General features: G+C 42.2%; 1 protein-coding gene across 1 annotated transcript in view; it reads left to right on the top strand.

Annotated features, from left to right (window-relative positions):
• Positions 1-22,555, top strand: part of LOC124555708 — a 625,138-nt gene that overhangs the window by 288,559 nt on the left and 314,024 nt on the right. Inside the window, exon 4 of the mRNA XM_047129712.1 lies at positions 11,873-12,124. Coding sequence (XP_046985668.1) covers positions 11,873-12,124 — 252 coding nt within the window. The remainder of the gene's footprint in view (positions 1-11,872; positions 12,125-22,555) is intronic.

Below are 22,555 nucleotides of genomic sequence, written 5' to 3'. Positions count from 1 at the left end.
GTTCGAATCCTGCCACGGGCATGGGTGTGTGTGATGTCCTTAGGTTAGTTAGGTTCAACTAGTTCTAAGTTCTAGGGGACTGATGACCTGAGAAGTTAAGTCCCATAGTGCTCAGAGCCATTTGAACCATTTTACACCTATTCTGTCTCAGGAGTAACAGGATGGCGACAGTGAGGGCATCCACATTAACCGTGATAACTCCGTTAATAACCCTGTACCGATGCGGTACTAAGGCACTTGAAAAGGTTGAAGGTCGATGTAGACCGAAAATCCCTACTTCGAAGTATTTACTTGTTATCACATGAGCTGCTTTCTGATCAACTGGTGTTTGTCCAGTGAGCATTAAGTGACGACGTCACATGAATGCAACAAGTATGACGAGGACTTTCACAGAGATAACATTATTTTTGTAATTCCTGCTTTGAAAATGCAAGCACTTCTGTTTGCTGATTTAATCACGAACCGCCAGATGACAATAGCGCGTCTGTTTAAACCCGTAGTTGTGTCTTAACATCGATTTATTCCTGGGTTGTCTGCTAAATAAATAGAACAGCTGATTTAACATCGTCTGTATCAGTAAACTACGTGAAATAGATAGTATTAAGATTTAAATACTCCTCATAACCTGGGTGGCTAAATGGATGTCGCTGAGAATTACAGCTTTCACCAGTAATGGAGCTCACTGTCTCAAATTTAAGTCAGTCTAATACAGGAAATGTCATGCTGCCTATTCAAGTCTGTCTAGAGAGCTAAGTATGAGAAGTTTTTGATGAAGGACAATCCCTTCACCACCGTTCGTAAATATAACAGCGTTCCTTTCTCTCAGGATTTGTTTGCCTATGTGACGTTAAACAACATTAAACAGTTTTCCTTACGCTGTATGCGAAATTGATGTTCTGAGGTGGTTGGCATATCTATGGTGAGTGATGATACGGAGTCACTAGTGACGACTCTTTCTGCTGGGTCAGTTACAGGAGCAGGGTATTTAAAACAAGTTTCCGCCCGCCGGCACCCGTGGTGTCGCCGCGTGTTGAAGAGAAAAGGTTAATGAGGAGCTGGTCTTCAAACGGCCGCGCGCAAGCGCGCCACTCCCGTTGTTTGGTCCGTCAGATATTCGTGTCCCCAGCATGTAATTAAGAGTGCCACCTACTTCACTCCTTACGTGTGAGCACTCTGTAATTGGAAGAGAGAAATCTCGTTATGCATCAGCGGACTTCTCGCGTTTTGCATTTCAGGCCTCCGACCGCGCAAAGATTGTGCCGCACTACCCGCCTGTATTAATTCAAAACGTGCTCGTGTTGCAAACAGACGCGCTGCCGTATCAGTTTTCATGGAGAATTGGATGAAAAGATTTCTTTCCGGACCCTGTGTCTTTGGACTGCAAAAGAGATCGCCCTGCATTGATCGCATTCGTTCAGCGGACTCCCCTGTAATTCTCATTACGCCCTCTCGCGGCCCTTAATGACACGCTCCGTTCTGAGGGACTCCTTCGATATTTTAATGAGTGTGTCCGTGGTATTGCAGGGGCGAAGGAAAGGTTCAGTGGGTGAGCTGGAAACGCCGTGCTTTTACGTGTGTTCTTTGCGTCACTAGTGACGCTAGCAGCTCCTCTGGTCGTGCAACGTCCCTGCACATGGATACGGGTGTGACAGCAAGTTAAAACTATTGTAGTGACTGTGTTAATGAAAATTACTTTGTATAAATTCTGTATCAATAAACAGAACAGATTATTCAAAAATCTTTCTCGTTGGAGAGGACAAGTGTTATTGTGAAAGACGTGGAACGTAATATAAATGATGTTGCTAATAATGTAGGCAGTAACACCAGCACATGGATTTCCAACAGGTTCTGGGGCTTTCTTTTTAATTTCTCTCTCTCTCTCTCTCCCAGAAGTAGGTTTATCTAATTTTTTGAACGTCTCAGAGAACATGGATCAATGAGTTGCAAGACTGCTTTCTACATCACTACGCACGCACGCGCACACACACACACACACACACACACACACACACACACACACACATACACACATACATACATACACACACACTTTTCCATGAAGTACAGGAAACGTAACAGTAATAATGCAATAGATAAAAGATTCTTTTGTCTTTATTTTCAAGAAAGCATGCGCGATTTGCAGCACGGTATTGACACTTCCTTCTTTAAGTCTTGGATTTCACATGTTCTACAAATTCTACTACTGAAAAGAAGTTGTAATCTAAAAGGAATGATCTTAGGGCTTTACTACAAAGAGATAATGATGAAATAATTTTACTTTTATGTGGAAGACGACTGTAAATTTCTGTCGCAGTGTTTGTGGTAGAACTAACTGATCTCCTTACTAACTGGTCTAGATGTCCTTACTAACTTCTACTTTTCCTTAAAATATATTCATGCGTAGTTTTTATTTATGTGTAATATAGGCAGAACAGCATGACTAGCATGTGGACAACGGAGGAAACGTGCATTTTAATAGAGCTAACGCAGGAATTACACACACGTCCATTTCCGTAAACAAACTGTGTAGTTTGCGAGCCAGATACACCCGAAAACTGCCGCCGGAGAGCGCTGCAGTCCAAAATCACGATGAGGAGCACGTTTCGTATGATGCACCAGCTTGTTCTAAGCGTGCGCCAATCATGATGGAAACTACGTCTGGCGAGCTTAACGATGAGAAACACGTCCCTTGTGAAGACGGCTTAACACTTAACTGCAGCAAAACACAATACATACAATTACTAATACGGAACTCTAGTAAAAACGGAACTTTGTTGCCACAGAGTTGTCAAAAAGTGAGTGAAGTGGACTGTTCAAATTCGTAGGCATGAGGGTAGGTCAAAGATTTCTCGGAAGTATCACTTTTAGAATCTCATACAGAAACTGAATGCTGCTGCTACCGAGCGAGGTGACGCAGTGGTTAGCACAGTGGACTCACATTCGGGAGGACGACGGTTCAAACCCGCGTCCGACAATCCTGATTTAGGTTTTCCGTGATTTCCCTATATCGCTTCAGGCAAATGCCTGGATGGTTCTTTGAAAGGGCACAGCCGACTTCATTCCTCACCCTTCCGTAATCCGATGGGACTGACGACCTCGCTGTTTGGTCCCCTCCACCCAAATGAACCAATCAATTAACCAACCAATGCTGCTGTCGTCACCAGGATATTATTTCGTATAGTGATTTATTTTGGGGCAACTCTGTTCTCTCCAAGAAAATTATTAGCTGAGAATGGCGGTCAGTCTGATCTGCGGTGTCAGTTCGCGAAGTTCGCGTAGGCCGTGTTCAGGTGTTCCGGAGTTCTGACCCTGCCACCTCTGTTCAGGTATTCCGTCGTGGAATTTGTTGTTGCCAGTATTGACTCATTCAGAAGAAAACGCATCACTGATGCAGTGGACACTAGGTGAAAAACGACATGCACTTTGATAACATTTCCTTAATCACTGCACAGAAAGGTGAGCCCTAGTCAGTAGGTTTAATTTTCAACTGACTTCCATCAAAACTAACAAAAATTGTGTGATACACTCCAGTTATTCAAATCCAAGCTGAAATATTTGCTTGTTTCACGCTCCTATTCTGTACACGATTCCCTGACAGTAGTTGAGACAATTTCTCTGTATCATGTTATTTATCTACATACTCTTTCGCAATTTCTTCGTATTTTATTAATTCTGTTGTTTATAAATTTTCAAAATAGCATTCTGTTACCATGAACTGACTCGCTCCATTACCAAACAGCTCTAGCTCGCAGTCCCACGGAACCTGATAGACAAATAAATAAATAAAGAAAACAAGCCGGCCGAAGTGGCCGTGCGGTTAGAGGCGCTGCAGTCTGGAACCGCAAGACCGCTACGGTCGCAGGTTCGAATCCTGCCTCGGGCATGGATGTTTGTGATGTCCTTAGGTTAGTTAGGTTTAACTAGTTCTAAGTTCTAGGGGACTAATGACCTCAGCAGTTGAGTCCCATAGTGCTCAGAGCCATTTGAACCAAAGAAAACAATTCAGTGTGAAATAAAAGCCTACTCTAGTCATTGACATTCAATTCATTCCCAGTCCTGCGGACTAATCTTGTAGTAGTAGTAGTAGTAGTAGTAGTGGGTTGCTTTTACACGAACATTAGGTATGTCATGGTATTACACTTCAAGAATAAATAAATGAAATTCATTCATACAAGCATTCACGTACAGTGGTACTTCATAACTGACGTCATGTCTTAGGTACCATGATGTTCTGTTCTAGTAAATAGTTGATCACAACTTTTTATTTATCGACTAACGGCTGCAGTCAGGGCTGCAGATCATCTTCAGTTCTAGGTTGGGAGAAAAAGGAAACTACAATTACGATTTTACGCAACTGCGATATTAGAAACATTTGTCATGGGTAGCAGAAATAACACGAAAATGTTATGAATTTACACCTACATGGAGCCGCAGAGTGCGACTTCTTAACTAATATAAAAAGTAAGGATGTGGAGTGGATAAATTTTTTCGCGTAGTCACGTGACATGTGCGTAAGTCATTTATAAATACATTAAAAGAGTCTACAACTATTCCTCCCTATATAATTAAATACAAATTGATAAATTTCAGACTTAAAGTACACGTTGATGTAGTACATTTCAGAATGCACCAGCAGAAGACCTAAAGTGTACAATAATTCCGTTACGGCGCAGAGAGTGTTTCTTCCGCGTAGGTTTGTATGAATGCGATAGTCACCTATCGGAAGACGGTAGATTGCAGAAACATACAGACAATATCCAAACCACTTGTCGAATAATACCACTTTTTTTTAACAGCTTTAAGACATTTTGTAGGGCGAGAGCGTTCTCTGGGTTACAACTGGCGCGAGACGTTTACGTCTGGCCTGCGGGTGCGGCGTGTGGCCGGGAGGTATCCGATGTTCCGTGTCCACATTGCACGATTAGCATGGCCAATCAGCGGGATGCGCAGCTACACGTGCAAGATGTAATCAGCCCGATCGCCTACAGTGTGCCATTAAAGCGCCGCTACCGCACCCAGTCTCCTGCACCAGCTCTACGTGTTAAGTAAGCAATAAACACCGCACTAAAGATAAAAAGGAATTATTTTACCATTCTCGGGGTGGGGGTGGGAGTGGGGTGGTGGTGAGGGGTACGACCAAAAGCAACTAGAATACGCTTTCTACGAATGCATGGACTGTAGTGACGAATTATCCTGAAATGCAAAGTGTTTCCAAAACATTAACCCGATCTAACAAGACATCTAAACAGGATGGGCAAAATAAAACTGGCTCAGAAAATATTTCAGACGCCTTAAGATAGGCAATCGTACTAAGATCATTCGCACCAGAGGTAGATGATGCGAGCTGGATTGCCTATCTTAACCCTTTGACTCCCAACGGGACATACGTGTCCTTCTATAGGTTATCAGAGAACCAGTTGGAATTTTTGCATGTTATTGTTATCCGTGTCCCACTGGTAAAGAAAAGCCTACTAATGGTTGGCAGAATTCTTATAATCACACGTTATATTGTTAGCCCTCGTCTCCGTTTCGTCACATCGAATTAGTTCGCACCTGCAGATTGGCAACCCCATTACCAGATTCGCAAAGCGAGCTGTCTTCGCTCCTTGCCGGACTCATCACGTCAACGACTTGCACCCACGATTTGACGCTCTGTCCACTGATGTGTGCCTGTTTTCAGAGTGTCTTGCAGATTTCACGCAGTCGTCTTCTGAAACTCTGGAGGTACTTATAAATGATCTTGTATGTCCCTCACCCCACCCCAACCCCTACCAACCCCTTTGAAAAGTAAACGGTGGCAAATAATCCTTTCATATTGTTAGTTATGACAAATACATTAATTAAAATAACAATACATTAATGTTTCTGAAAACTGTTCGTAGAGGAAAGATTAGTCACCTCGAAAGACTCCAGTCACAACACAATAACTCTAAACACAACCAACAAACACACACACCCAAATTCTAAAGATTGGTGAACCTTACAGTCACACAAATAAACAGCAAAGAAAGGCAACCGAAGGAGAAAGGATTGAAATACAAAGTAAATTCAGACGTAGATGAAGATTACATAGAAAATATAACTACGGAGGCAGAAAGTGCGTTGGCAAGGGAAAATAGAAGAGAAAGCAGCAGTATCAGTATTGGATTAACTATAGAATTACTAAAAAAAAAATCCATACTATAATAACAAACATGAAAACACAACAGGAAAACAACACAAACAACTTCAAAATGAATGTCATCATTTCAAAAGCAGACAGGGGGAACACACTAGTACTTACAGACAAATCAAAATAGGCTACATTGAAAAAACATAACAATTCATCTCCAAAGCAACATTACAAAAACAAATTCCAAAGAAAAGTAAAGAAACACTCTGAAAAATATAAACATCATAGTGGCTAACATGAATAAATGAAAGCTGGCACAGATTAAGCCCACTGAACCTGACCTCCGAAGCCAATTAAAGATCCGCAAACCGAATCTCCCTGTGAGGTTGACACTCCATCTCAGAAAATCCCCCACTTACAAAGTTGCAAGAGATATGTTAAAATAACTGCCTCAAAATTTCACAGTACAAGAAGATAGAGAACCATGAAAATACTACACACCTAATACAACAAATTAAAGATACAAAAATCCTAGACACAGGAACACTCCTCTCACTTGATATAGAAAGCACATATTCCAACATACCAGTACCAGAAACAATGAGCACATAGATAAAAATCTGAAAACATGTATTCAAGTTCCTGATGAACAGATTATTGAAATACTCACATTAATAAAGTTCATAACAGAACAAAATTACTTTCATTTCATTAACGAATAGGTGGATTACTAATGGAGTCCCCAGTTTTAGGAGCCTTAGCAAATATTTTTTATAAACCACATTGAAAAAAACATTTTCTTAAAAAATATTACCAAAAGAATACAACATGTTATATTGTTTCAGGTATATGGATGACATCCTCTGCTCAATAGACAGGGCACAAACAACAACTGAAAAATTATATACTAACATCAACAAGTTACACAAAAATATAAATTTCACAATTGAAAGAGAACAGAATAATCAAATTAACTTACGAGATATAACAATCAAAAGACAAAATAATAAACGTATGTTCGAAATTCTCCATAAACTCACTGCCACTGACATTATCATTTCGCACGCACAAAAGCAAGACCCATTGCAGTACGGCTCAACAAAGAAAACTACCAAAAAGAACTTGACACAATAATGCAGATAGCAAAAAATAATGGTTACAGTAGTAACATAGACACAAAGCTAAACAACAAAATTAACAGTAAAATAAAAGCAGAAAACACAAAACCACAGTTGACAACGCAACAGAATCACAAACACGCAGCATCATAACAACTACCTAGAATAATCAGCAAAATATAAGAGAAAACACTAGATGGTACACAATGACATACAAACACAAACTCACACATAAAATCACCATCATTTTTAAAAGACAGGCTATAAACATACCATGCACAACAAACAGTTCTATCCAAAAATACATCCCAAAACTGACAAAAGATATAGACATATACCAAGAAGCAGGTATATATCAGTTACAGTGTAACACTTGTGATGCCACATACATAGAACAAACAGGCAGAACATTTGATGTTAGATACAAAGAGCGCACGAGATGCTGGAAGTATAGGACAAACCACTCAACATTTGTAGAACACCTAAGAGAACACAATCACAAACCAGCCTCTAGAGAATAAGATATGGAAATAATTACAATCAGCAATAAAAAACACCTCCTATCCTAAACTTGCAAGAAATTAACTACGTACAGAAAACGGAAGCAGAAAAGAAAAATATGTTGAATGGTCAAATACACATGACAAACAACTTACTGTTTACACTAATAGATAAAATAATAGAGTAACAATCCAGCAGAGGATAATAATAATAATAATAATAATAATAATAATAATAATAATACCCAACATCTTTCCACTCACTTGTCTGTGAACCCCTCCATAAAACATTTAAACCAAAACCCAAGTCAGCTGAACACCAAAACTTTCAACGATTTTCTGAAACCTATTACATTCACTTTCAGCTTTCTTCAAATTGCCCTGGATAACCAGACACACACCCACCCACCCACCCACCCACCCACCAGCACACACACACAATAGACGTTATTTTTCATCACATACTTCTTTAGGATGGCATCATTCATGTAAAAAAAAAAAAACGGGATGGGACATAAAATGGATCACACAGTAGTTACGACTTTAAATCATAGTTTTCGGTAAAATATCTGTAACTAGTGACAGAAGACTAATAGTGCTCCACAGCAATTAGCGCAAACAATATGAGAATTGTAAAGAAAATAGTTTGTAACATGAAAAGTACTTATGTTCCGTAAGTGAAATTATAGTGACCAGATGAGAGGAAACGCAGATACCAACCAGAAACGCGAAGAACTGTAAAGAATCATTTATTTAAAAAAAGAGACGTCTACTGTTTTATAATCTACATATGTCGCATATCAAAACAAAACTGTATCATTCTAGATTCCACTAAATATGCCATAAAGAAAAGGCAAAACGCGTCTAAAAGAAATAAAATCCATTACATATAAATTAAAGGTGGACGAGGGGGGGGGGGGGGGGGGGAGAAAGAATAGGGATTACTTATGTCAGCTGCATCTAGACATTGCGCGGAATCAGCGGCGACGAGTGGCAGTGTATACCGGACCGGAATTCGAAGCCGGTACCTCGTGCGTACTAGGCAGGCGCATTAACCACTGCGCCATGCGGGACACAGTTTCATGGCAACTGCCCGGACTACCTCGGCACGCCTCACGGCCGACCCACGTTCCCACCGAGCGCTACCTATCCGTAATCCCTGTCCATTTCTTCCATGCACGTTACTCTGAGATCACCCCGGGAGGTCGGACGTACTTGTGCATCCGCGCGGAAGAAGATGGATCCATTTTCCATCTACGCGAATCGATTATCACATTCATATAACATACATTGCAGAAAGAAAAGGCGGTTTTTACTTAGAAAGCTAGTACTTCTGTGGTTGCAGCGAATTGTGGCCAGGCAGCCAAACTTATCATTTGGAACTAGTGTGATGTGTGATTGTTTGGAAACTATTGTATTCAAGTTAGATATAAGTCAACCCCTTCCCCCCCCCCTCCCCGCGTCCTTTTGGATTCCCCTCCTCTGCCTTTCCCCACTCCCTCTCGCGTCTGCCCAGCAGCTCCCCCCCACCTCTTATGAGTTCTCGTCCTCCGTCAGCTCCTTTCCCCCCCCCCCCCACATCGTTTTTCCTCTCCTTCCCCCATTTCTTTTCCATCATCTGTCCAGCCCCCCCCCCCCCCCCGCATCTGTCCTCGGCTGAGGGTGTGTCATATTTGTACCAACTTTTTAGTGCAGTGTTCAAGTAAGTGTTCAGTGTTGTGCGTCTTTTCCAAAGTGTTGCGAACAGAAATCATGCTGTAGCTGGGTGTGATTTTTATATCTCTTGCGTACAGAAACCAGACTGTCACTGTGTTTTTTAATAGTCTGTCTATTATTTTACCTGTCTGCTTCCTGTGTATTTTATTAGCATAGCCAACTCTTTGTTTTATGTTTTAAGTTCCACAATTTTCCGCCATTTTACCATTTAAGTCACCGATTTTATCGCTTGCTTTTATAACTTATTATCTTCATTTAAAAAAAAAAAAATTCTGTAGGCTGAAGAGCGGCGTACTAAGCTGCTGCCATCCCGCCCCCTTCGGGGGGGGGGGGGAGGGGGATCGAATCTCAGTAAAAGGTATATATATATATATATATATATATATATATATATATATATATATATGGTGTTACGAAAATGTACGGCCCAACTTTCAGGAAACATTCCTCACACACAAGGAAAGAAAATATGTTATGTGGACATGTGTCCGGAAACGCTTACTTTCCATGTTACAGCTCATTTTATTACTTCTCTTCAAATCACATTAATCATGGAATGTAAACACACAGCAACAGAACGTATCAGCGTGACTGCAAACACTTTGTTACAGGAAATGTTCAAAATGTGCTCCGTTAGCGACGATACATGCATCCACCCTCACTCGCATGGTATCCCTGATGCACTGATGCAGCCCTGGAGAATGGCGTATTGTATCACAGCCGTCCACAATACGAGCACGAAGAGTCTCTACATTTGGTACCGGGGTTGCGTAGACAAGAGCTTTCAAATGCCCCCATAAATGAAAGTCAAGAGGGTTGAGGTCAGGAGAGCGTGGAGGCCATGGAATTGGTCCGCCTCTACCAATCCATCGGTCACCGAATCTGTTGTTGACAAGCGTACGGACACTTCGACTGAAATGTGGAGGAGCTTCATCGTGCATGAACCACATGTTGTGTCGTACTTATAAAGGCACATGTTCTAGCAGCACAGTTAGAGTATCCCGTATGAAATCATGATAACGTGCTCCATTGCGCGTAGGTGGAAGAACATGGGGCCCAATCAAGACATCACCAACAATGCCTGCCCAAACGTTCACAGAAAATCTGTGTTGATGACGTGATTGCACAATTGCGTGGGGATTCTCGTCAGCCCACACATGTTGATTGTGAAAATTTACAATTTGATCACGTTGGAATGAAGCCTCATCCGTAAAGAGAACATTTGCACTGAAATGAGGATTGACACATTGTTGGACGAATCATTCGCAGAAGTGTACCCGTGGAGGCCAATCAGCTGCTGATAGTGCCTGTACACGCTGTACACGGTACGGAAACAACTGGTTCTCCCGTAGCACACTCCATACAGTGACGTGGTCAACGTTACCTTGTACAGCAGCAACTTCTCTGACGCTGACATTAGGGTTATCGTCAACTGCACGAAGAATTGCCTTGTCCATTGCAGGTGTCCTCGTCGTTCTAGGTCTTCCCCAGTCGCGAGTCATAGGCTGGAATGTTCCGTGCTCCCTAAGACGCCGATCAATTGCTTCGAACGTCTTCCTGTCGGGACACCTTCGTTCTGGAAATCTGTCTCGATACAAACGTACGTCGCCACGGCTATTGCCCCGTGCTAATCCATACATGAAATGAACATCTGCCAACTCCGCATTTCTAAACATTGCACTGACGGCAAAACCACGTTCGTGATGAACACTAACCTGTTGATGCTACGTACTGATGTGCTTGATGCTAGTACTGTAGAGCAATGAGTCGCATGTCAACACAAGCACCGAAGTCAACATTACCTTCCTTCAATTGGGGCAACTGGCGGTGAATCGAGGAAGTACAGTACATACTGACGAAACTAAAATGAGCTCTAACATGGAAATTAAGCGTTTCCGGACACATGTCCACATAACATCTTTTCTTTATTTGTGTGTGAGGAATGTTTCCTGATAGTCTGGCCGTACCTTTTTGTAACACCCTGTATATATAAGTACAAGTGTTAAATTCCGTTTGTAATCTTGAATTTCGCGATAATGTCTACTTGTTTCTAGATACAATACGTTATTTTTAAAACTAGAATACTGATTTTGGCGAGGACATAAGTCTCTGCTTTCTGTTTTTTAAATACACTTATTCATAAAGACGTTAATAAATCGTGTTTATATCTTTGTAATTTTCATTCCTTTCTTTTAAACCTATTATTTTGTAAAATCTTAAGTTAACAATAAAATCGTATACATTTAAATAATGACAGGAAATGCTGCGTCATATCTTCTAATTCAAAAGTTGCTCTAACGTACTATTTTTTTCACGATAGCTACCACAAAATTGCACTTCATAGGGCGCTTACCATAGTCTCACCCTATAAATCGATAGGCCCTATTAAGCTGCTCGTGTTAGAGGTGTGCTGCTATGTGTTTCAGCGTTCTGCCACACTCAAGAGGCGCTGTCGTCGCTGTGCTCGCTGATCACGGGCGACGCGCTGCTCTACTCCATGTTCCGCGTCGACGCGACGGCCGAGGCGTGTCCGTTCCGCGGACCGTTCACGTTCACGTACAACCGCGGCTACGGAGAGTGCCGCACGCCCGTCTCCTCCATAGACTCGTGCACCGACGACTCGCGCCTGCTGCTGCGCTACCAGGCCTGCCCCGACATCTCCGGCACCGAGAGCACAGGCAAGTACCGTCCGAGGCATCACTGCCGTCTCATTTCTCCAGCTACAAGCTCCTTTTATTATCTTAATGACCACGTCCAATCGAGCCCACACCTTGTCCAGAAATACGACACGTAAAGACACCTCATTATAAGCCATTCCTCCTCGAGTAGGAACGTTCCAGTACCAGATTCGATAAAATATTTGGTATCTCTGAAAATATAAACTATATCGAACATTATTCTTAATTGAGATTTCCTCAATACACAGGTTGTTTTTACTCAAACGTGATAATAACGAACAAATTTTAAAATATAATTGCATAAGTATTCAACGCTGTCTGTTCACGATGTTCCTCCGTCTATTTCTATCTGGTGTGTTCTGCTTCTTCTGCACCCGTCTTAACATTATTAAGTGCACATTTTGGAGTCATGAAGTCATGGGGTTGTTTTCATCTCTTTCTTCCTTCAGTTTCTTACCCCAATATAAGGTTTGGTATTTGTGTTCCCTCCATTCTTCTTTCACGTCCCTCCCACTAAACTTTCCTTCATACAACGCATGAAATTTTTTCTCTTTCATTTACATTCTCTTCAATACTTCATTGTTATTTATTTTTTATATCTTGAAAATTTTGGTAATTTTCTCCAAAACCCATCTCTAATACTTTCAGCTTATTAGCATGTTTCTGATAAGTTGGTGCCGGCCGGAGTGGCGAAGCGGTTCTAGGCGCTACAGTCTGGAACTGTACGACCGCTACGGTCGCAGGTTCGAATCATGCATCGGGCATAGATGTGCGTGATGTCCTTAGGTTAGTTAGGTTTAAGTAGTTCTAAGTTCTAGGGGACTGATGACCTCAGATGTTAAGTCCCATAGTGCTCAGAGCCATTAGAACCATTAGATAAGTTGTTCAACCTCTGCTCAGATATCGACTTCAGCATAATTCTTTTAGTTCTGTTCTTCACATTTCCACTCAACAAGATGGAGTTAACCATCTCAGTGACTTTCCACCCGTTACTAATTATTTTATTAATTTCAACATCCGATTTTCCTTCTGTTTCTAAACTAGACCCCAGGTAAAAAAAGTATTTTTTTTTTCATTTTGTTTCCATCTATGCTCAATTCGTCTGATCATTGGCAAGGTGTTCTGTATTTTGATAGTTAATCTTCATACCTCAGTTTTAACAGTCAGTTGCTAACTGATTACGTAAGTAATATCCATCCTCCCCTATCTTGTGGCTCAAATGGCTCCGAGCACTATGGGACTTAACTTCTGAGGTCATCAGTCCCCTAGAACTTACTCGTAGAACTACTTAAACCTAACTAACCTTAGGACATCACACACACCCATGCCAGAGGCAGGATTCGAACCAGAGACCGTAGCGGTCGTGCGGTTCCAGACTAAAGCGCCGCCGGCCGCGGTGGCCGTGCGGTTCTGGCGCTGCAGTGTGGAACCGCGGGACCGCTGCGGTCGCAGGTTCGAATCCTGCATCGGGCATGGGTGTGTGTGATGTCCTGAGGTTAGTTAGGTTTAAGTAGTTCTAAGTTCTAGGGGACTTGTGACCTAAGATGTTGAGTCCCATAGTGCTCAGAGCCATTTGAACCAACTAAAGCGCCTAGAACCGCTCGGCCACTCAGGCCGGCCCCTATCTTCTGCTGTGACTACTTGGTCATCAGCAAATGGCAAATGCTGTAGATATCTTTAATCCGTAATTTCTAATCCCATTCTCCTATATTTACGAGACATGTGCTAATATTTATATCCAAAATTCTGCGCATACATCAGTAATATCGCAAGATATTCATTGCTTTTCACCGATTCTGAAGCTTTTCTGTAACAGAACAGTATAGTATCTGCAAGATAAAATCACACAGAAGTAATGGGAAACACCGGTGCCGTGGTTGTTAGAAGACGGACCACTGAAGGCAATGGTAGAACCGCGAACAGTAAAGTTTGAAACGCAACGGCTACCAGAGAGCTGGCGACCGCCACAGCCGGTTGCGGAAAAGAAGTATTGATTCACGAAAGGTAGCAGCGGACGAATCAGAAATTAGTGTGAAGCACAATTCGTTGTCAGCCAAACACAGAACAGCCAAAGAAAAAGTCAAAGCAAGACAGTAAGACGTAACCGTGCTGGACCCAAAATACTGAATGGCGCGTGACGTATACCTTTATAAAATGACGGAGAGTGGTTGTCAAAGTGTGAGGTCGCCACATTAGGTTACTTACAAGGGAACCTCCCCATCGCACCCCCCTCAGATTTAGTTACAAGTTGGCACAGTGGATAGGCCTTGAAAAACTGAACACAGATCAATCGAGAAAACAGGAAGAAGTTGTATGGAACTATGAAAAAAATAAGCAAAATATACAAACTGAGTAGTCCATGCGCAGCATAGGCAACATCAAGGACATTGCGAACTCAGGAGCGCCGTGGTCCCGTGGTTAGCGTGAGCAGCTGCGAAACGCAAGGTCCTTGGTTCAAGCCTCCCTCGAGTGAAAAGTTTTAATTTTTTTTATTTTCAGACAATTATCAAAGTTCAGGCACTCAAACATAATCAACTTCGCTCTCCAAAATTCCAGGACATGTTCAAATTTGCTTGGACAGATGCAGGATTTGACGGTCTACACACGGAAAAATTTGAAAACGTTAAAAACATATGTTTTGACAGAGCACAGGGAAAACTGTGCGACTGTGAAACTGTTGGATTCATTTGTTGCAGTTTATGTGACAAACTCTTATGTTTTCATCACTTTTTTGGGAGTGATTATCACATCCACAAGAAAACCTAAATCGGGCAAGGTAGAAGAATCTTTCTACCCATTCGTCAAGTGTACAAGTTAGATAGGTCGACAACACATTCCTGTTAGGTGACCCACATGCCGTCACCAGTGTCGTATAGAATATATCAGACGTGTTGTTCTGTGGAGGAATCGGTTGACCTATGACCCTGCGAGCAAATGTTTTCGGTGCCCATTGGAGAGGCACATCCTTTCGTCTACTAATCGCACGGTGTTGCGGTGCGGTCGCAAAACACAGACACTAAACTTATAACAGTGAACAGAGACGTCAATGAACGAACGGACGGATCATAACTTTGCGAAAATAAAGAAAGTAATATTTTCACTCGAGGGAAGACTTGAACCAAGGACCTCTCATTCCGGCGCTGCTCACGCTAACCACGGGACCACACCACTCCTAAGCTCGCGACGTCCTTAATGTTACCTATCTTGCACATGGACTACTCAGTTCGTATATTTTGCTTATTTTTTTCTTATTTCCACACAACTTCTTCCTGTTTTCTCGATTGATCTGTGTCCAGTTTTTCAATGCCTATCCACTGTGCCAACTTATAACAAAATCTGAGGGGGGTGCGATGGGGAGGTTCCCTTGTTAGGGGCGTTACCTGGAAACGTCGTCTCATCACCTGACCAGCGAAGGATCGGATGCTGACGACTCGAATACCTCTGCGATATATGATTTATCCTCCTAGTCGAATTTTGCATTGCACGACAGCAGAAAAGGACTTATTTTGGATAAAAGGTGAGAATTATGTCGCATGAGTGATGTCAATGCAGACGATATTTCGTACGTAAAATATAATATTTTGGACATATTTTATCTTCACATCGAAAAAGAGTTCATGATTCTTATTTGTAAACGAAATTGTTATGTTCTAAAAAAGAAACTGATATTTTTATACTCGTCCTGTAAAAGCTCTGTAGCGTTGATTGACACACAAGGCTTCTCTAAAAAATCTAATTTCTGTAAAGAAACTGGTTTAGATATTCATTATTTTTGATGAAAGGAAATTTGCACTACTGGTTAACGAAACCAAATCCAAATTTACACAAATATCAAAGGGAAAACAATTCACAAAGGCATCAGGAAATAGTTAATTTTGCAAAAAAGATAAGTACGGGGGTAACATTTGTAGAGGGAGACCAAAGCTTGAATACAGTAAGAAAACTGAAATGGAGATACAGGTTGTAGTAGTTAGGCAAAGATGAATACACTTGCTCAGTCCACACTAGTGTGGACAACTCTAACAAACCAATCTACAGACTGAAAACCACAAAAACAACAACAACATCTGACAGCTAGTATAAAAAACTGTGATTACGTATATCCACCACCAAGCAAAATTATGTAGGAAATAGAATTACCAATTTGCAACCCTTCCCTTTTCTTCCACAGTACACTAAGCAAATGAGGCGTTGTTTCATCTGCAAACCCTCATACTCATTTGACAAAAAAATTCAAGGAAAACCTGTTAAATAGCAGTACATCCCTTAAATGTGTGTAAACTTCCGCTTGAAAACCTCAAAATAAACTGTTTTCTTACTTCCTCCGAATGTCTAAAGAGGGGAAAGGTGTGTGCAGCTTTCAGCACTTATTTCTACTCTAAGTTTATATCTTTTCAGACAGCATTTTTTTGTAGACTTGTGTGTATTCACAACTAAAATTGCGCTGGAAGACTAAAATACGCGATTCCTTTGATTAAAAACTGTAGTTTACGAATTAGCATTTAAAAGCCCGTGTTTTTATGCATTAAAGACCGTTTGGAGCTACTCTTGGCTGTATGATGTGATACATGTGCCCAGTAAATTCTAAAATAGCTCCCTTGTGAGCAGTAAAGGAATTTCGTCGTGATACTTCCATACATAACGCCTGAGACTAATAACAAGGAGCCGCTTTTGCATTTAACAACATGGAAGAGAAGTAATTTAGTCCTGACAGGCGCGGCGGTCTGATATTTTATTAAGTTTAGGTTTTTGGGTGCGTGAAACTGTTCTAACAAATTTCATAACAAAATATTGTGGTGTTTCTTGAACACCATTTTCCCGAAAACATCGAAAATCAGTTACCTGCGTGTCTTTACGGCAACTAAGTGGATAAACTGCAATATACAATAACTTCACGGAGGAAAATAAAGAGTCTACTTTTTTATTGTGGAAACTACGTGACATACGATAGTTCTAGCGACGCAAGTGGTATGCTTCAGAAATTACCTGTTATTTTACTTGAAATTCTTCGTTTTCTATTTCCTTTATGTGGTAGAAAACGTTGCCAGATTTGACGAGAATAGCTGAACAAGAATTTGAATCCTGCTTCTCCTGAATATGTTTCCAGAGCTTCACTGTCTGTGCTGCTTCGCTCTGTTCATGCATTTTCATTGGGCTCCGAAGTGAAGTCTTCATAACGAACTATTACGGATATCTTAACACTGACTGCTGGCCACGGAAACCTTACAGATTTTTAGAATTCCGGCTATTTTTATCGTTTTTCATTATTTATTAAGAAGTCTAGCAACCAGTGAAGATTGATGGAGCTGTCCATATGCGTGGTTTTTTTTTTTTAATTTACCTGGAGAAGTAGTACTCCATCAAAAGAGGTGATCGGCTGTCTATCGATATTTTCGTGTCCCGTCAGTGTGTTAACAGGTCCAAAATCGTTTCATATAGCACACAGAGACTGCGGAAGGAATATATTTTATGGATGCAAGTGTTGAGCTGCTTGTTTTTCGGTTTCTTAGTTGTCTAAGCGAAAGTTCTATCATCAGGATTTCCAAGATTCTATCGGTGCTTGACATTTGTTCATGGCTTGATGAAGTAGTCCCACCGAGGGAAGTTTATTGCTAAAGAAGCAGAACTGGTGTATTAGCCCTAGTGAAAAAGAAACTGTAACTCTGTAAATTACGTGCACATTGCGAGAATCTGCTTCACTGTTGAACTATTATAAAATTCCACTATGTTGTTTGAACGTAAGTTAATGTCCCTTTTTTGTCGTTTGGGCTATACGCCGACATTCTCTCATTAACGTACTACTTGCGTGATTTCCTTAATGCCATGTGCAGATTTCCGTTTTCATTTCTGACGTGCTACTCTCATTTTACTGATAATTGTTGCCCAACTGCCCTTCCATGGTTATAGTCTCTCTGGTGCCACATAACTGTCCTCGAAAAAGATTACTCACCATACGAAACATTACAGAACAACACACTGTTTCTACCCTTAAATGCCATCTGAACTGGCAGCCAATGGAGTGCCTCCAATAGATTTGCATTTACAAGGGGACTCCGAAACGCAATACTGCAGCGGTTCTCGCTGGCGTGGAGTCGACAAGACTCGGATGATTTACGGAGATATGTGGCATCACATGTTTACGCACAGCTCATGCAAATTACGTGAGTTAATTATCATGCTAAGGGACTGATGGCCCTTGTAGTCTGGTCCCTTCAATCCCACAAACCAACCAACCAGTTATCATGCTCCTCAAACCACTGTAGCAGGATTCTCACCTTGCAACACCGACAGTTATCCTGCTAACCGATTCTGTCGCCGTCGGGGAACACATCAAGCATGAAGAGATGCTATGGTCCGCAGTAATGTCCATGTAGACCACAGCTGTTATGGTGCCTTCAGTTACTACCAGAGGCCCCATGGAAGCCCAGGTGAATGTCCCTCAGAGCATAATACTTCCCCGCACTGGTCTGTGTTCGTGGAACCGCGAATGTTCCGTGCAGCCTTTCCTCTGAATGACGGCGTACCCGGAAACGTCCGGTTTAAGAAGAAACGTGATTCGTACGACCAGGTGACGCGTTTTCATTGACCCACGGTTCATTCTCATGGTCCCGCGTCCACTGCAAACATAACTGATGATGTGCTGGGTCAACATGTTAACGTATTGGGGTGTCTTCCAAGTTCTTTGATGATGCGTGGACGTCCAACACCTTGCCGCTTCTCCTGGTTCCAACATCTTTCAACTACCAGCAGTAGGTGCTCATAACACTACACGGGAACAGCCGACCAGGTGCTCGTTCCAAGTTGCCGGGCCTTCGACACTATGTCAAACTCCTTTATGTCAGTACGTTTCCCCATCTGCAGCTTTTATTCTCGTTAGAATGATTCTCTATTCGTATCTTCATGGCCTACGTACTTTCCTTACCACATCAGATTCCCGCAACGCCACCAGTCTCGCTATGGGCAGTGATAATAATGTTTTTGACTCGTCACTGTAGTTACAACGATTGTCGTAGTTTTTTTTCTTTGTTATCAGTTGTCAAGAAGCTAAACTGGCCTCGGTTTGTACTTTGTTTCGTGTTAGTAAACAGTGAAAGATGAGCTGAAGTCGTATTTCTTGTACGGATGCAGGTTAAATTGACTATCGTGTGGAAACACTTAGGATTTGCGAAGATTTCTGTCAGCGGACTTCAGGCAACTTCCCCTGAGTTGCACCGTGTTGGAACAGCGCGGACCAAGTTTGTGGCACCTCTGCTGCCTCTGGCGCCACCTTAATTCATTATGCCGCTGTGTCCTCTGACACGGCTCATCTGATAGGTTGACTCACCACAGGGTGAGAGGTTGATACTGGCGGGGTGTACACTCTCCGAACGAAAGGCAAATGCGTAAATGTGTGTGTCAAAAAATTGGCTCTGAGCACTATGGGACTTAACTGCTGAGGTCATCAGTCCCCTAGAACTTAGAACTACTTAAACCTAACTAACTTAAGGACATCACACACATCCATGCCCGAGGCAGGATTCTAACCTGCGACGAAAGCGGTCGCCCGTTTCCAGACTGTAGCGCCTAGAACCGCTCGGCCACTCCGGCCGGCTGTGTGTCAGCTTTACTGTTCTCTAACTATTTAGCAACAAATATGAATGGCCGCCCATTTCATAGAGTATATTTGAGCTATCATGGTGGACCGGTGGTGGGATGGGGGGGGGGGGGGATGGGGGGTAGAGAAGACTCCTTCGTTGAGACAGAAGCTGGTGTGTTGGTACAATCACAGAGAGTTGGCATGCTAGTCATCGGGAGCTCCAGGATTTGGCCCGAAATTGATCCTCTCAGGCAAACATGAAGCCATATAGTGCAATGGTAACCACACAGGACTCGCACTCGGGAGGACAATACACCCCTCCCGGCAAACATGGCGATTGTTTACAAACTTTCATTCCGGGACCGCCAGCTTTTTGCATGAGAAGAAGGGAGGAATATTGGGGTTTAACGTCTCAACAACAACGAGGTCATTAGAGATGGGGCAAATTCCCGTCCTGCCATCTACATTTAGATTTTCCGTGATTTCCTTGAATAAGGTAAATGCCTGGATAGTACATTTGAAAGTGCACAGCCGATTTAACCTCCCGATCCCTCCTTAATCCGATTTCTACAAGTGGCTGGCTGAGTTAACGAAGAGCATTAACCTCACACGCAGGACAGAAGAATAGGTTGCTATTTGCAGCATCGTACTTAAGACCTCTTGTTTCGGAGCCAAGAGTGTGGATTTAACCTCAGACTCAGACGATTCTGTAAATATCTTGGAGCTTGGATGCCGATTTCTTGAACTCGGCTATTGGATGGAGAATTGTAGGGTCCCTTTTATAGGTGAGGCGTGAACTACAAGCAGAAAGTGGATACTCGTTGTTTGTCGTACACACGTGTTTCATCTGCGAGGGGCGGGGGGATGGTCGTTAAAAATAAAAAGAATTCTCCATCGACTTGGTCAGTTACGTGGCGTTTCTGAAACGGGAATAAATAACGTACATTAATTACTGATGGAACATTCGTCGTTGCAGGACACAAAAAGAAAACGTTAATATGATTTTAGTTAACTTTATGAGGTCCATTGTAGGTTCCCATAATCAGTCTCACTATTAACAGTAATAATGTCCACGTTTACTAGAAAAAGAAAGAAGCTGCAACTAGAAGTAGATAGCATTGAAATTTTAAATTACAGTATTGAAGTATACAAACGAAATACACAAATCGCCAAAACCGGAGCCGCATTTATTACTATAAAAATTTGGGTAACACTGAGTTTAGTTATTGCAGACTAGAAATGAGAAATTTATGTGGAAGGAAAACGTCTAACACTGTAAGAGATTGCCTCAAGTGTTGTAGTGACAGAAAGGGTCAGGAAATGGTTGTGAATATAGCGATAAAATTTCTGACCATGTTACAGCAATATTAGATTTCAAATTAACACCGATAGACTGAGATACTTACGTGAACCTAATATATGGAAGGAACAGAGATTCGCATAATTTTTCACTACACATCTTTTCTGAGAATTCCCGTGAGCGGTGAGTTACAGAAACGACTCGCGTGGGCATGATATTGGACTTCCAGGTGACGAACAGACACAAGTTTTCGAAACAGTTATCGCAGAGAATACAGTTCGAGACAGTAAAGTTGTACAGGATCAATGACTATAGGCATCAGAAGGAATGTTGTAAAGGGTAGGAAGATATTTCTGCATAGGAAGTGCGATAAAAACAGATTGCACATTACAGAAGCGGCATTCACCTTCTTTCCCTAGAGTTTATCGCCTCTAGCACGGGGTTAGATTTGCCAATATTCGACAATTTTTTTTATTTAACTTGTTGGTCGAATGTCGTTCTTGACGCCAAAGTCGTCAAGGGAACCTACAGGAAGGAAGTCACATGTACCAACTGTCTGAGAATCATGTGAACTTAGTAATGTATGTTATCATGTTTTAACTGTTCGTGTATCGTGTTCTCCAAGGCAGAATTTTGGTACGAACACAGCCTTTACCTTATCACGGTGTCGGAAATCGCCTGTAAACCACCCTCAAGCTTGCCGATGTGCAATCCGCCGCGCCTTGCCGATGTACGAGGTGCATTCAAGTTCTAAGGCCTCCGATTTTTTTTCTAATTAACTACTCACCCGAAATCGATGAAGCTGGCGTTACTTCTCGACGTAATCGCCCTGCAGACGTACACATTTTTCACAACGCTAACGCCATGATTCCATGGCAGCGGCGAAGGCTTCTTTAGGAGTCTGTTTGACCACTGGAAAATCGCTGAGGCAATAGCAGCACGGCTGGTGAATGTGAGGCCACGGAGAGTGTCTTTCATTGTTGGAAAAAGCCAAAAGTCACTAGGAGCCAGGTCAGGTGAGTAGGGAGCATGAGGAATCACTTCAAAGTTGTTATCACGAAGAAACTGTTGCGTAACGTTAGCTCGATGTGCGGGTGTGTTGTCTTGGTGAAACAGCACACGCGCAGCCCTTCCCAGACGTTTTTGTTGCAGTGCAGGAAGGAATTTGTTCTTCAAAACATTTTCGTAGGATGCACCTGTTACCGTAGTGCCCTTTGGAACGCAATAGGTAAGGATTACGCCCTCGCTGTCCCACAACATGGACACCATCATTTTTTCAGCACTGGCGGTTACCCGAAATTTTTTTGGTGGCGGTGAATCTGTGTGCTTCCATTGAGCTGACTGGCGCTTTGTTTCTGGATTGAAAAATGGCATTCACGTCTCATCCATTGTCACAACCGACGAAAAGAAAGTCCCATTCATGCTGTCATTGTGCGTCAACATTGCTTGGCAACATGCCACACGGGCAGCCATGTGGTCGTCCGTCAGCATTCGTGGCACCCACCTGGATGACACTTTTCGCATTTTCAGGTCGTCATGCAGGATTGTGTGCACA

The sequence above is a fragment of the Schistocerca americana genome, chromosome X (genome assembly GCF_021461395.2).
Source record: "Schistocerca americana isolate TAMUIC-IGC-003095 chromosome X, iqSchAmer2.1, whole genome shotgun sequence".
Lineage (NCBI taxonomy): Eukaryota > Metazoa > Arthropoda > Insecta > Orthoptera > Acrididae > Schistocerca > Schistocerca americana.
The sequence above is the reverse complement of the archived record's forward strand: the minus strand, read 5'-3'. Positions and strand labels throughout refer to the sequence as shown.